Source organism: Drosophila navojoa, chromosome X, assembly GCF_054131105.1.
Source record: "Drosophila navojoa isolate 15081-1374.11 chromosome X, UAZ_NAV_1.0, whole genome shotgun sequence".
Classification (NCBI taxonomy): domain Eukaryota; kingdom Metazoa; phylum Arthropoda; class Insecta; order Diptera; family Drosophilidae; genus Drosophila; species Drosophila navojoa.
The window spans coordinates 14,449,940-14,466,559 of record NC_142895.1 but is presented as its reverse complement, the minus strand read 5'-3'; the positions used below and the strand labels follow the sequence as shown (position 1 = coordinate 14,466,559).

General features: G+C 37.5%; 2 protein-coding genes across 2 annotated transcripts in view; one reads left to right on the top strand and one right to left on the bottom strand.

Annotated features, from left to right (window-relative positions):
* Positions 1-16,620, top strand: part of LOC108658857 (ras-related protein Rap-2b) — a 50,547-nt gene that overhangs the window by 29,927 nt on the left and 4,000 nt on the right. The window contains exon 4 of the mRNA XM_089264219.1: positions 4,188-4,385. Within this exon, the coding sequence (XP_089120345.1) occupies positions 4,188-4,385 (198 nt within the window). The remainder of the gene's footprint in view (positions 1-4,187; positions 4,386-16,620) is intronic.
* Positions 13,151-15,825, bottom strand: LOC149090637 (uncharacterized). The gene is made up of 2 exons (XM_089264217.1): positions 15,575-15,825; positions 13,151-15,483 (listed from the first exon to the last, which is right to left on the bottom strand). The coding sequence occupies exons 1-2, from the start codon at positions 15,713-15,715 to the stop codon at positions 13,777-13,779; spliced, it is 1,848 nt and encodes a 615-aa protein (XP_089120343.1). The 5' UTR covers positions 15,716-15,825; the 3' UTR covers positions 13,151-13,776.

Sequence of the window (16,620 nt, the reverse complement as noted above, 5' to 3'; positions counted from 1 at the left end):
GTCCTTGGCTTGCCAAGCTGTCTGTGAAATGTGTAACGAGCGGAAACCGCAGCGGAGAGCGCAAGAGAGGGATAAGGTGCGAGACTGAGAGAGAGACAGAGAGAGAGAGTGAGTGAGAGCCAGTGAGATGTAGAGTGATAACATTGAGCAGGATAGCTTTTGGCAGCCGTCTGCCACCTGCCACCTGCCACCTGCCAACTGCCAACTGCCAACTGCCAGCTGACAGCGTGCCAACCGTCCCGGTTGAGTGTGCATAAAAAAGGGTCGCTCATAGCCAGCTTCTGGCTGGGCGCTTGGCTAACCTATCGCTGCTGTCACATCCTGTGATGCCGAAGCAGCTCCTGCTGCGTCTCCTGCTGTTGCGGCCCCTGCTGCTCCTCTGCCATGTGCATTCATTTCCAATGCAATAATATGCAATCATAACAATGCCAGCTGCAGCAACCAAAAAAAAACTAGCAAATGCTCGACTAGAAGATGCCCTCGTTATGCTCAGCTAAAAAAGGGCTGAACTTTATATATGCAAAATTTTGCATATCAACTGTGACGCTTTACAGGGTATCATAAAACAGTTTACACAATGCTGAGAAAACAGCCATGGGCAATGGGTATAGTCAAAAGAATTTGGCTTAGATAAATTCAATGCAATTTGTATATTGGGCAATTTATTTCGATGTTCATACACGGACATGTCGACAGCTCTCATGATCAATTTAAGAAGGAAAATTGAATATAATTCAAGCATAAACACGATAAATGGCTTCTTTTAGCTCAAAGAGGCATCTGGAGCGATACTTGAAGGGAAAGCTCAGTGATCTATGCTGCACTCGAATGAATGAGGATGTATGAGAGGCAACAGTTGCTGCTTCACCCATTCAATACTAAACTGTGTGACACTACGAAGTGCGTTGCATTTTATTAAAAATTCTTGTTCTTATTTCCTCATTATCTAAAATTCGTATAAGTCTTGATGGTGATTCGTATACCTTTATCCTGGTCTTAAGCTCCCCAATGCTCTCAAATCTTCTATACCTCTATTCTGGTCTTAAGCTCCCCAATGCTCTCAAATCTTCTTGCCATGGGTCTGTCAAATATGGGAACCTAGTATACGTAGACCTCAGAAACTTGATATATTCCAATACTGTTCGAACAAACCTCGTTAAATAACTCGCCTGCGCGTGCTCATTCAGTTGGAACAAAGTTAAAGCATGGCTACAATGGAATACTTCTAGCTTTTCTAGCTCTACTAGTGTCCGTTCCAGTTACAGTCATAGTTCTAAATGTAAGCTATGGAGAGTGCATCATTTAAGACTTTACAATTTATTCTAACATTATAGACGCTCCGCTTTCCCATTAGTGGCTGAAAAATGGAATTAAACTTTTGTGAATCATGAACTTTGGAAACCATATATCGGCAACATGATGCACCACTCTCTATAAGCTGGCCAGAGGGCAAGGGCAAAGTTTGTCCAAGGACGGCATAATGGAGCCACAGCAGCAGCGGCAGCCGCGGCAGCAGCGGCAGCAGCAGGCGCAGCATATGCACCTGTGCCTTGTTCTGCCTGTGGCCTGATGTGAGCCACTGCCATTGTTGTTAGCTCTTTTCATTCTTTTCATTCCGATTTATACATACATTTTTGTTGTTGCTATTGTTGTTCGATGCGAGCCTTTCTATTAGCCAGCAGAACAACAGCAGCTGTATAGAGAGCATTTGCCTTCAGCCTGGGCCTGGGCCTGGGCCTGGGCCTGTTGCCTGCCCCAGACTGCAACTCTCCCATAATGAATCTGACTGTGACTGCGACTGTGACTGTGACTGTGACTGGCTGTGGCATGGCTTGGGCGCCCATTAGTGTTAGACGGAACGGCAAACAGCAACAGACACCAGATCGTAGCCAAAATGTTGCGGTTGTGGCCAGCAGACAGCCAAACATGTTCCCTGTCGCACATTATAGAAAGAGAGAGGAGAGAGAGCTAGTAGGTGAAAGGGAGCCAGAGCAAGGCAACCAGACAGCCATTACAACCATATATGTACGCACATCTCTTGCATTAATGTCAGCTCCATCTCAAAGGTCTGTCTCTCTAATTCATTTCATTTGCGGAGCTCGTGTTTCCTCTCTGCTTGCTGAAGCTGTTTCATTTATTTAATCAATTTGTTGCGGAATGGAGTGACTGTAGATATACATGTATTCATGTATGTCTGCTTGAATATATACGAATTTTCCTATTCAAACTCTAAACTTTTTAGCATCTGTCTAACAATACAAGTACAGCTTTATTTTGAGTATCAGAGAGATATGTGGAATAACTTATCAGAACTTTTGCATATTTTCCAACACCAACACTCTCAGTAGGCGCTATGATTTGGTCGCGTCCTTCGATTCGACTGAAACGATTAAACACCTCGTCTTATGATAATATACATTTATTGTATATATACATATTTGTAATACAGTTACTTTAGCTACTACCTATGTATGTAGGCACTATCTATGTATAATAAATGCTCCCTTGCTATCAATTTCACTCTCAACACTACACTTGCCATTGCTTTGCAACACCGAAACACTTTTATACACTTTAGCTAAATCCAGATTTTTCTAGCTCTTTTTCTCTCTCTTTCTCTCTCTCTCTCTTTCTCTCTCTCTCTCTCTTATGATTCTCATACGAATTTTGACCATAGATCTTACTCTGCATTTTATACTCGTTTATGTAGCGAGAAGAGCATATTAGTATGCAAGGCTCGTCGAGCAGTTAGACGTTTGTCTATAGACTTGAAGTGTAAAGGAATATGTATGTGTGTGTATGAAAGAGCTAAATCGAAAAGAAATGCCGAAAATGGTATATGGTATATGTAGGTATATAGAAGCTTGGCAAATCGGGGCATATCCTAGTTTTTACAGAGTCTACAGCTTGAAAACAGAGTTCATTAATAGATCGCCGAGTCATATATAAAACCGTTGAGCATGCGACATATATGTATGTATATCTATTACAATTTCAAGGCTAAGATGCTCAAGGTTTACTTGGAATAAATTCCTGCTGATCTTCAGAATACAGAACTATAGATCTCCACATACACACACTCTGTTCACATTTCATGAAATTGCCTTTGCTGAACGAGTATTGAACAGTCGCCCAGGCTGCCTATTCAAACACAACCACGTATATATATATAAATTTTTTTTTGCGGGTAAAAATTTGCTTAATTGAGTCCTGTACGGTGCATGCGTTCCGTCTCCCGGCGGACACATTGGCCCGACCATTGTTTCAGCTCGTGCTGCTGCTGCTGCTGAAAGATTTAAGGCATAATTCACAATTTGTGGGGCCTACGTTGCACTCGCTTTGACCATTTGCCATTTTGAAATTCAGTTACGGGTCAGATGTGTATGTGTGTGTGTGTGTGTGTGTGCGTGTGTGGCCCGCAAATGCGAAACATTTTTAAATGACACAAATGTCGCATGTTTGATTGAAATAAACAGAGTACGAGATAATAAAGTCATTTTTTAGGCACAGAAAAAAGTTAAGTAAACTAAAAGGAAAAAATAAAATTGTAAATGAAATTTGCTATATATATTTAAAAAAATGTATTTATTCAAAAGTCAACTTTTGATATGCTAAAACAGCGTTTTAGAAAAACGGCCTTTGTTGCCTTTGGTGTATGACATAATAAAGTACACACACACACATACAAACGCACACACGCACAACACAAAATGTCAATGGGAAAATGTTCAAGTTTATTTTGCAACTTGACAAACATTTAATGAGAAAAAGCGGGGGCGAAAGTGAAGTAGGGACTTCAGTGCTCGCCTCGAAACGCTTAACAAAATTTACATTATTATCTGTCATTATTAAAATATGTGCATAAATGTGCGCAAAGACCTGTCTGTGTCTGTGCCTGTGTGTGTCTGTGTGTGTGTGCATGTATGCAAATACAATAATAATATGCAAATTTTTAACAGCATTTTATGTGTAATTTAAGCCGCTTGTTCAACACTTTTCCCACTCACTCAGCATGTCTCACTTCCTCCCGCTCCCTCTCTCTCTCTTTCTCTCACTCACACACACTCTCCCTCTCTCTCACTCTTTCTCTGCTCTTTCTGGCTGTCCTCCTTTGTGCCTTTTATCTATCAAATGTCACTGGGCGTTTTGGTAAAAATTGTAATGCCCGCATTTTCGCCTTTTTGCAGTTCCCAGCAATGCGCGCTCTATCCATATCGTCGGCAGACGCTTTCATCCTGGTCTACGATGTCACCGATGCGTCCACATTCGAGGAGGTGCGGGCCATACGAGATCAAATACATGAGACAAAGGCAACCACAGCGGTGCCAATTGTGGTCGTTGGCAATAAGGTGGATCTGCTGGCCGAGGACAGTGAACTGCGCGAGGTGAGTCATTGCTCATTACACAATATTATTAGTTCATAGTCATTAGGCCTTGTTTTTGTCATCATTAACTGTTGTTATTGTCATTGGTATTGGCAGCATCATTTGCATTATCAATGGTATTAACATAACTATTAATATTACTATCATACTATAATACAAAATATATAATAACAATAAAATAAGTGAAAAATAAATCATTTCTGTTTAAGGTTATTGACATCATTATAATCATTACTTCATTACTATTACCAATATTGTTTTTATTATTATTATTATTATTATTATTATTATTATTATTATTATTATTATTATTATTATTATTATTATTATTATTATTATTATTATTATTATTATTATTATTATTATTATTATTATTATTATTATTATTATTATTATTATTATTATTATTATTATTATTATTATTATTATTATTATTATTATTATTATTATTATTATTATTATTATTATTATTATTATTATTATTATTATTAATCTTTCATTAGCCTCTTATTCATCATCATTGGCATCATTATGAGCCTTAGTTCATTAGCAATATTATTCTTATGAGTATTACTATTGATATTATTTCAAAATTCCATTATAAACAACATTGCTAACATTAGTTTTTTATTCATTATTATTGGTATAATTATGAGCCTTGGTTCATTAGCAATATTATTCTTATAAGTGTTACTATTGATATTATTTCCCATTTATCAATAATATTTTATAGCTATCATTATTCATTATTATTGCTCAATATATAATCATTAGTATTATCATTACTATGAGCACATATTTTTTTATTACTTTCAGCATTAATATATGTATTGCTAAATCAATTAAAAATAATCATTGTTATCAATATTATTTTTCATGCATCACTCTTATCATTATAATTAGTATCATTATCATTATTTTCGTTCTTATTATGGGCGACAATGAGACGCAGGGCTTAGTTAATGGCATTGCCAAGCCGATGCTATTTCCATTATTATAATTGTTATTATTTTCATTGCTATTATCATTATTTTTGCGTATATGCTTAACAATTAATTTCAAGCGCGCCTTGTGGCCCAAATGACAACAGCAACAACCACAACAACAACAACAACGGCAACAACATCAACATCGGTTCTAACTGATTTAATTTTTGTTGGCAAAAGCACTCAAAGGAGTGTTTATAAAACACACACCAATACACACAGACAAAAACAGACACACACATACACACACACACACATACATACACACACCAGTAAACACAGACAGCCCATAGTAATTCGTAACCCGTTTATAAGCTATGCAAATTGCTTTTGTTTCGGCCCAAGCAATTATGTAAAGTTTGTCAAGCGTGACCAGCTACGTGATGGCGGGCTGAGAGACTAGGGGGACGCGTAACGTGGGGTGCGGGGCGTGGGGCGTGGCTCCAGGCGAGCGTAGTGCCCAAAAACTGCAGCGAAAGTAAAATAGAAGCCAAAAATAAAATTTATTTTGTCTTATTTTTGTTTTCAACTTTTCGGCAAGCTGAGCTAAACAATTCCCCGATCCAACACAAATAGCAACTGATTTAATGATATCTATATATAGCTGTCTGTCTTTTGTGAGGCGAGATCTCTGAAATCCCTTCAATTATCAATGATAGATGAAGGTAGATAAGAATTCAACTAATTTGAAATGTAATTGAAATGAAAAGCAGAGTTCTTCCACCACAGCAATTATTTCTCTTTGCCTTTGCTCAAAAAATATGCCAGATTGATGACACTTAGCATAATTATAAGGCATCAGCAGCTGCTTAAATTAACAATCGAGTCAGCTAGTATTAAAGAGTAGTTAAGAAAAAAAAACTCGGGAATATCTTCAAACACTTTTGTCTCTCTGTCATTTCGTTTCCCATTGCTCCTGCTCGGTCACCCTTGACACTCTTTTGACCAAATCTGAACAATGTATATACGCTTCATGTATATTGTGCGACACAAAATGCTAAACAAAACGACCCGCAATGAAATTTCATTAAGTCGTAAATGCTTCAACTATTCAAATGAAGTGCAAACTCAAGAGTGCAAAAGTCACGGGAAATGTGATCCCATCAAAAGTTGCAGCAAACCTTTTGTGCATAATTAGTGCCCGACGTTGCAGCACTTCAAAGTGCCACAAAATTAGCACAAAATGGCAATAGAGTGCGTGGCAGACAACCACTGTGCACAGTGGGTGAAATATAGAAGAGGTGTATCAACACAAAATAGCAATAAAAATGCGCAGCAATTACCACTGTGCACAGTAGGCGAAATAATAAAAAAAAGTCTGTTACAATAAAATGGAAATAGAATGCATTGCAACAGCTACTGTGCACAGTGGGCGAAATATTGAAAAAGTCCTTTATCATAAAATGGCAACAACCACTGTGCACAGTGGGCGAAATATAGAAAAGGTGTATGAACACAAATTGACAGTAAATGTGCAGCAATTACTACTGTGCACAGTGGGCGAAAAATAGTGAGGAAGTGTATTAGCATAAAATGGCAATAACACACATATATAATATATATGTATATATATTGCATGTAAAATTATTATATACGTATAAAAAAATATAATTGAATTTATGGCATAAATTGAAAAACATTTTGTGAATGTTATTTTAAACTAAAAAATTATTACAATTATTTTGTATTATTTTTATTAAATTAATATGAGTTTATTTTATATATTCTTATATTCAAATTTTGTAAACTATTATTATTAAAGTATTATGAGTTTATCTTATATTTTAAAATCATTAATTTTTTTATATTATTTATTATTAAATTTTCCGCTAATATTTACAAGAATTCACTTAAATTCAATTTAATAAACAAGCAAACAATATTGTCTGCACAGCTTTACTGCAATTATATATTAAATAATCGAATTGAAATCCGTAAAAGTTTCTATAGCTGAAATATGAAAAAAAAAGTTAAACTACTAAACATTTGCTGGATTTGTAAAACTTTTGCCTTCAACTTGAGTGGAACAAAAAAATCACTTTCCAGTGGCTAAGCTCAACAAAATTTTTGCTGTTGGCTCGAAGTTTGTGGCGAAAGGGCCTGTAGATATGCAATGGCTATTGGTGCATTGTACACGCTATATATATGTACATATAGATGTATATATTACGTCCCCATGCTCACCTGCCTCGGCCACTTGTATAACTTTTTCGTACAGTTTTTATCATCTGACGCCAACTTTTGCCGCAGTCGCAGTTTATTGCCGTTCCTTGCATATCGTTTCATTTGACAACAGACGCACACACACACACAAACAAATCTATATATGCATTTGCCCGTTTGTATGTGCCATGTAAATACCCTGTAAGCATATCAATTTGAGCTTGGCATACCTTTAATGATCATCGTTTTGAGCCAAATGGAATTCTGTATTAGTTTATGCAAATCGACGGCCAAGAGCCAGCTGCGCTGTCTGTTATTCGCCCTGTGGCCAGCTTAAATCATAAACTCAATTTAAAGTACACACTAAAAGAGAGGGGGAGAGAGAGAGAGGGCAAAAGACTGAAGGAGAGAGAGAGAGACTCAAGTCAAATGCTGCACAATGTGCGTTAAATGAATTTATTCATTTGTTTTTATTTCCATTGAATTTCTTAACTTTAAGTAGTTATAAAGAATTATATTGCTAGTGCATGTCAAGAGCTTAAGAGGATGGCAATATAAAAATAAAATATATAAAAAATATTTTTTTTAAATATATGTATAAATTTCATAGCTCGCAAATAAGTCTTGATCGTCTCTCGATGTCTGCAAATGTCCTTCACTCACACTTTGAGTGAGAGCGAGAGTGAGAGTGAGAGTGAGAGAGAAAGAGAGTGTAATAGAGAGAGAGAGAGAGATTAAGAGCAAGTGAATGATTTTTTCAGTTGATCGCGCAAGCTACGTTATGCAAATATATATTACAGTCAAGTCTCGATAATTTGTACGCCGCTAAATCGAAAATCGCGATAAATCGAACAAAAAGTTCTATCCTCTTGCAAAAATTCTCGTTGTAAAGTGAAAGAAAACGGATCCCCTAGCCATTTCGAATTATCGGAGCTCCATTATATATGAATTCGAACACTAACATAGAACATAGAACTATGGTCAGTGATGCGCATCAGTTACATATATAAATGTGAATATAGGCAATATGCTCAACACGCTCAACAACTAACAAAGGTCTCAGTGCCAACTTTATCTAGATGAACTCGAAAACTAATAAAGTGTCATACATGTGCCTAACTTACATATATATAAATATACATACATACAAACGTATAACTAAATCTCTGAGTGCCTCTCGAAATTTGCCTAAGCTCTGTCTGTGAGGCTGTTGCTGTTGTTAAGCAGCAGAAATAAATCACTCTCAGCTGTCAAATTAAATACAAAATAATTTAAAATTACTTTTCAAATCGTGCGACAATTTGAACCCTTTTCTGTTCGCTTTTGGTTTTGTTGTTGTTGTTGGTGCTGCTGTCGCCGTTGTTGCCTTTCTTTGGACAGCTCTTTGAAAATTTCAATTTTAATTTATTTGCAGTTTGGTGTTGCGTGTTGTTTAGCTGAAGGAGCAACAGCAGCTGAGTTTGGTCCACTTGGCGTATACTTGATATTTCATTATGCGTCCCATTTTCTTCCTCTACTTTTTTTTTCAGCTGCCGCGTGCCTTTTTTCTTACCACACACACACACACACACATAGGGAAAGTGTGTGTGTGTCTCAGTCAGTTTATTGTCAATTTCAATAGTCGAGACAATGAGAGTGTGCCCCATCTTCTTCTTCTTCTGTTTCTGCTTCATCTTATTCTTTTGCTTTTGGGTGTATTGACTTTAACCGAGTTCTAATATAATAAAAATGCAAATTGCTCAACGCCAGCAGCGGAAAACTGTCGCGTTTTTTTTCCTCTTCTTCTTTTTTTGTATTTCATTACAGCTTTTTTTTTCTCTCTCTCTCTCTCTTTTTGGGTTTTGGGTTTAGGTTAGGGTTTTGGGCTTTTGGCTATCCCTCTCTGGCCACCTTTGGCGGCTAACATTGTCGTCTTTGTTTAACGAAGTGAACTTAACTTTAGTCTTTTACTATATGTATTTAGGCCATGTTTGGGACGCAACGCTTTTGTTGGCCATTTTAAAGCCGTCCAACGTGTCGTCGCCATGGCCAAAATGTGAAGCCGCCAGCTGGGCCAAGGCAACGTTTGTTGCCTTTTCATGTTTCAGCTGGTCGCTCTTTCGGGTTTGCTCATTTGGAAGAATTGGGCTTTTGGTTTTGTTTGGACGCCGGCTTAGTTTTGCAGCTTCGGTTCGGTTTAGTTCAATTCGATATATTTCGTTATTTCGGCAAAAAAAAAGACAAAAAAAAAAGAAAACGAAAAAAAAGAAGTCAGCAGTTTGCCTTTTCTCTCGCCCCACAATTTCATGTTTCCTTTTGCTGTCTGCTTCTCTATTATTTATTTTCACTTCATTTTTTTTTTTTTTTCATCACTTACCACCGCAGCAATTCAGACGTCTATGTGCGTTGCCATGACCGATAAGAACTAGACCCAAATGGACTCTCGCCATCTAAACGCTTCAAATCACTTTCGCTCGCTCCTCTGCCATTGTAGTCACTTTTTACATTCTTTTTTCTTCGTTTTTTTTTTTCCTTTTTTTGCTTTGCCATTGAAATTGAATTCCATTCATACTTTTTACTTAAACATCATCGGATTTCGCACACTTGGTGGCTTTTTGATGGCGCATGCTAAACAACAATTTCATAGACTTTAATTTGCTTATGGCTTCACTTACACTAAACGACTCGAGTAGATCAAGTGATCAAATGTGAGACAACATCATTTGCTTAACTATGTAAATTGTTGCCCTTAAACAGGACCAAGCAACAGACTCGATTTTGTTAGTACTGCTTGAAGAATTTTGCATTAAAATGTATATCAAATATTAGATGAAACAATTTTTAATAATTAATTAAAAAAATAAGAGCAATTCAGAGTTGTTTTGAAATATTTCAAGTTAATTTAGGTTATGTATTTTAATTTTAATGCCCTGGCCCTGGATAGAAAATAGAAAAGGGTATATTGATTATTTTTTTATGTATGCAGCAGGCAGAATGACACGTTGCATACATCATGAACTATATATATAAATATATTTATTGTGTATAATTATTTTAGACCCATCCGTCTATCTTTCGGTCCGTCTGCCCTTATGTATCAATGCGTCAATCTCAGAACCTATAAAAGCTTTTTTCAAAAAAATTTAATGACTGTCCTCGTTGAAGTGTTATTTATTAATTCTTATAAAAAAAAAATAAATAAATAAATAAATAAATAAATAAAAATAAAAAAAAAATATATATCTCAAACATATCCAAAGTTTGCATTTATATTTATATAATATATATTTATATAATATATTATATAATATATTATATATAATATATTACCAGTACAAAGCCAATGCAGAAGAAAATATTTTAATTATGTTTACATATTTTTACCTAATTATTTGGAACGTTAAATTATGTGAAACATTTTAAATATTAATTAATAAGATTTAAAGAATAATATTTTAATCCGCGTTGCAAATGTTGAGTTTTTTTTTTTTTTTATACCCTGAACCCATTGAATATGGGAAAGCAGGCTATAATGGTTTTGTGTAAAAGTATGTAACGGGCAGAAGGAGGCGTGGCAGACCCCACAAAGTATAGATATTCTGGATCAGGACGATCGTCCGTCCGTCCGTCTGTATGAGCGCGTCGATCCCATATATTACTGTGTATATATGTACATATGATGAATACAAACATTTTGAATTCAACAGATTTTAGATACCACGCCCCCTTCGCCGACACTTGTGCTTTGAAATGTACATACATTTGAGCATTATGTTTACGTTCTGAAAGTTTCTTTAAGATTGTACGTCTGGAAATTCAATTATTCAACAAATGAATTCGTATAATATTGCCCACACTGCAGCGCAGCCAAAGCGCAGTCGCAGCTCACTGCGCGGTTAGCCGAGCGTGTTCTGCATGCGCGTGTGTATGTATGTGTACCTAAAAGAAGTGCAGAGTGATTAGAAAATCAGCTTGGAGGGTTCAGGGTATCTCTCAGTCGAGCAGTCTCGACTAGAGTCTTCTTACTTGTTTTTATAAAAATTTTATCAATTATCAAGCGCTCTTCTCTTACATTTTCTGTCGCTGGGGCTGCAAGAGTCAACCCTGTTTAGTGTTAGTGTTGACAAATCAGCTTTTTTCCCGTCAAATCTGGCTCTTTTTAAATGCCGACTGTGGGAGAAATTCCTAAACAGCGGGCAGAGGGAATCTGGATTTTTTAATTTTTTTAGTGATCAAATTTTCGTATTTTGCAAGGATAATTCGAAGAATGAAGTCTTGTTCGTTGGAATTGAATTAAAACCAAATGGTTCTGTAAACCAGCTTATAAAGCAATAAAAAATGTCTGCAACTCATTTGATAGCGTATAGTACACGAAGTGAAAAATGTTGATTAATTTTCATACATATATATTTTTTGTAAGCATTGAAAGTATTGAACACCAATATAAGAACATTCACCCAATTCAGTAGGAAACTACTCAAGATGCTACAAAGTTTTGGATTGAGTGGGGTGTTTCTAAGGCTTCGATAGGAAATAGGAAATTTAGGAACTTGGCCACTTTTGCATTACTTTATTTGCAAATGCGCAAGTGGGTAAAATTTTTATTCAGATCAATACTGTTTAAAATCCCCTTAACTCGGTGTGGGGTTCGGCTCAATTATTAATTTACCTCCCTGTGTTGTTATGGTCCTATTTTTGTTGTTGTACCGGTTCTACACTTAATAAAATTATTTAAAAATAATAATAATAATAATAATAATAATCAATACTCAATTTCAAGCGTCAAGTAAAACATATATATATATATTATAAAACTTCACAGATATGGGTTGCGGTGGTTTAAGAAATGATTCAAGTTGTTAAAATATATTTAAATTTCCATCAACTTAAAGTAAAAAACATCTACTCTTTTGACCGATTTTTTTCAAACATTTTCAGCTTTTTTTTAAAGTATTTTCCCACCAAAAACAGCTTTTTTTTTTGCTCAACAAACATTGGCAACTCTGGTCCACTTATGTGTGCCTATCGAATAAAATATGCTTTGCCATTTCATTATTAAATGTTGTAGGTCTGTTGAAATTCCTGCTTATATCTAAAAAAAAAAACTCGAATTTCATCCTTCTTTCATAGATGACTTCAGTATGCAAGCAATTTGCCACACAGTTAAGTTTGAGCATTACGACCAAGATTATCGTGAAGTAAGGCAAATAAATATAACAGCACGGCAACGTCGCTGCAGGCGCAACATTCTAAATGTTATTGCCTGCATAGCAGAGCAAATATTTATGCAAGTCATTCGCAATGGAAGCCGACATTTTAGGCACAGCTGAGCTGAGCTGAGGCTGTTATGTATGTAAATCATCGTCTGTTATTTCAGACATAATGGCACGAGTGTAACTCCAAAAGCCACTAAAACCCAATGAAATATCTCAGCGTATTTCTTGTATTATTGCCACCCGGCATAGATCGTAAAATGAATCTGTTGTTGATGATGATGGAAGAGGAAAGGTTCTTGGATAGAGTAGATGCCCTATTAATATTATTAATACTTAATCTCTCAGTGAACGAAAATTGCCCTTAATATACATATTAAATACAATGTTTTTTTTTTCGTGTAAATTTTTTTTTTGTATTTTTTTTATTTTATTCATTTTTTTTACATTTTTTGCATTTTTTTTTTTTGTGTTTTTGTGTAAGTTGAACTTGAATTTTCATTTGCTCAGTTCCGACTATTTGACTTCATGTGTGTTTATGTGTATGTTGTTGTGTGTGTGTTGTTTTTCGTTTTTTTTTTTTGGTTTTTTTTTTGTTTTGCTTTTAGTTTTTTTATCTTCCTTGTGAAAATGTGTAATACATACATATATACATATACGGGTCTCACGCTTATCGATTTATATAAATACATAAATATACATATACATATATAATAAAATATACTATAATGTATACATATATATACATATATATGTCTGTCATAGGCATGTGTGTGTGTGTGTATATATATGTATGTAGGTGTGTGTGTGTAATACGTCGTCTCATAATCATATGTAGGGTGTGTATGTAGAGATACATATGCTTATGTAGATGCATTTGCTTGCTTTCAAGCGCCGTCACTTCGGGTCCAAACGTTGATTTTTTTTTGCAAATTTTGTGGTGCTTAAATTTAGTTGCATTTCGATTTGATAATTTTTTTTCTTCTTCTTCTTCTTCTTTTTCTTCCTCCTCTTCTTCTTGATCAATTTTGTTAATTTTGATTTCATTTCTTAATTCATATTGTTTGGCCAGACGGGAATTGCTCGATTGTTGTTGTTGTTGAGAGTGTTGTCGTTGCAATTGTTGTTGTCGTTGTTGTTGTCATTATTGTTGAAGTTGTTCTGGTTGATATTATTCATGTTATTGTTGTTGTTGTTCAAATTGTTGCTAGCTTGCATGTTGATGTTATTATTATTCATGTTGTTGATGCCCTCGTTCATGTTGGCATTGCCAATTAGATGGGGGCCATTGTTGAAATAGTTGCCGTTCTCCATTTGCGGCAAGCCCCAATGATTTGCAGCCAGCTCGTGCGGCATAGCATTGTGCGACATATACCAAACGCGATACTTTCCGGGCGGTGGTCCGGCAGCTGTATGTGGCATGAGTCCGTTGTTGATGAAGACAGGCGCCTTGAAGTTGAGACCGGAGCAGTGCGGAAACTGTGGCATTTTGGTCAATTGTTGCTGTTGCTGTGGGTGCAGCTGCTGTTGCTGCTGTGGCAGCTGCATTTGGAGCTGTGGTTGCTGCATTTGCTGCAGATGCTGCAGTGACTGCTGTTGTTGCAACTGCTGCAATTGCTGCAATTGGAACTGCTGTTGCGGCTGATGCTGATGCTGTTGCTGTTGCTGCTGCTGCTGTTGATGAAGATGCTGCTGCTGCATGATTTGCTGCTGCAATTGCTGTTGCTGCATGATTTGCTGCTGCTGCTGCTGCTGTTGCAGTTGCTGCTGCTGCAGTTGCTGCTGTTGTAGTTGCTGCTGCTGCAGTTGTTGTTGCAGCTGTTGTTGTTGCTGTTGCTGCTGCTGTTGCAGCTGTTGCTGTTGCTGCTGCTGTTGCAGCTGTTGCTGCTGTTGTAGCTGATGCTGCTGTTGCAGCTGTTGCTGCTGTTGTAGCTGTTGTTGCTGTTCTAGCAGCTGCTGTTGTTGCTGTTGCTGCTGTTGCTGTTGCTGCTGCTGGTGCAGTTGCTGCTGTTGCTCCTGCTGCTGGGCCTGCTGCTGTTCCTTCTTGTCCTCCTGGTCTTGCTGCGCCTCTTGCGGCTGCTGTCCTGCCTGCTGCTGTGGCGGCTGTTGTTGGCCAGTCTGTGCCCATGGCGGTGCATACATAAAATACGAGCAGGATCCTGCAGTAGGGGGCGGCGGAGTCGACGGAGTCGTCCCCAAAGCAACTGGAGTTACGACAATGCCCGTGGTTGGCGTCGATGTTGATGCCAGTACTGCTGCTGCGGCCGCTGCTTTCTGATCAACCAGCTCCTGCAGAGTCGGCTCTTTGTCGTAGGTATCCTGCTGCTTCTGCCATTGCAGCTGGCGCTTGAGCAGCCCGCTCAGCTGGCGCAGCTGCGTCAGCATCTGCTGAAAGAGCTGGCGATTGGGCAACGAGGGCAGCAACTGATCAATGCTCTGCAAGAGACGGCGCGTCTGATTCTGCGCACTAATCAGCTGCTCGGTCAGCTTCTGCCTCTGGATCATCGGCGACTTCTCCTTAAGCAGCAACGACGACAGCGAACATTCCTTATCCAGCGGTGATTTCTTCTCCAGCGACGATCTCTCCGACAAGGAGTTCTCCAGCGATGATTTCGCTTCCACCTTCGGGTCATCCTTCTGCTCTTCCTCGGTGAAGTGCCATATCTCAAAGCGCTGCCGACGCTCGCGCTCAAACTGACGTTCGCGCTTGTCGCGCAACCAGGCCTCCAGCTCTGCACTGTTCGGATTCTCAACGTTCTGCGATTGCGATTGTGTTTGGGATTGCAATTGTGATAGTGTGATAGTGGGCCGCCTAAATTAATTTAGCAACAAACCAAGAGATACTTACTTTTTGTAGATCGCCACGCCATTGAGAGGCCGGGTCCTTGGGGTCCTTGGTCGAACTTACGTTTATGTTTGAACTATTCATGGCTGCCATGCGCTCGGCCCGCTCTGATCCAATTGGTGGTAATTTCTGGTTCTCTTCCATGAAAATTCGTTGATAATTTCGATTTGTGCTAGCTTCAGAGTAATGCAAGGCTATTGTAATAAAAAATGGTTTTCATTAAGGTTAAATTTTCAGTGCCATACCCAAAAAGAAATCTAGTCCACAGCCAACTTATGTTCGAACTGCTTATTTGACTTTAAGAGACTGAGCATCGTTGATTGCTTTCTGTTATCGATAACGAAAAAGCATTGAGTTGAAAATCGAACATCTATCATTTGCAGCTTTGTTTTAGTCAAATAAATTAATTATTTTGTTTTTAAAGTGTTTTTTTGCAATATAAAGATTTAGTATATTTGTATATGCATTCACATATGCATAGTGTATCTGCCAGTTGGGTGCAATCTCTTTGAACGCGCTGTTTGCACTTGGTATGTTTCTTTACACATTTTAAGCTCTAAAATATGTATACCAAACATGTGATCTGCACGTGGCACATACATACATACATACATATTTGTGCCGTGATACAAAATAGATGCATATATGTATGTATGTACATACACATACATACATATGTATAAATTATATCTTTTTCTTGCACTTCGAGTCAAGTCTGCATATCCCTCTAGATATCTCCATAACTCTTTTTGCGTCTGACTCTCTCCATCTCTCCCTATGGCTGTCTATCTTCATATCTCTTTTTTCTCTCTTTATTTCTCTCTTTCTTTCTCTCTCTCTCTCCATCTCTCCCTCTCCCTCTGTCTCTGTATCTTTATGTCTCCTTTTCTCTCTACTCGCTCGCAAAATGTCTATTGGTGGTGGTTCCACCATCGTTCTTTCGATCTCTCTCTATCTGTCTCCCTATCTCTCTATCTCTCCCGCTCTCTCTCTCCCTCGCTATCTGTGTCTGTTTCTCTCTCTCTTCTACCTCTACCTACATTAATTTT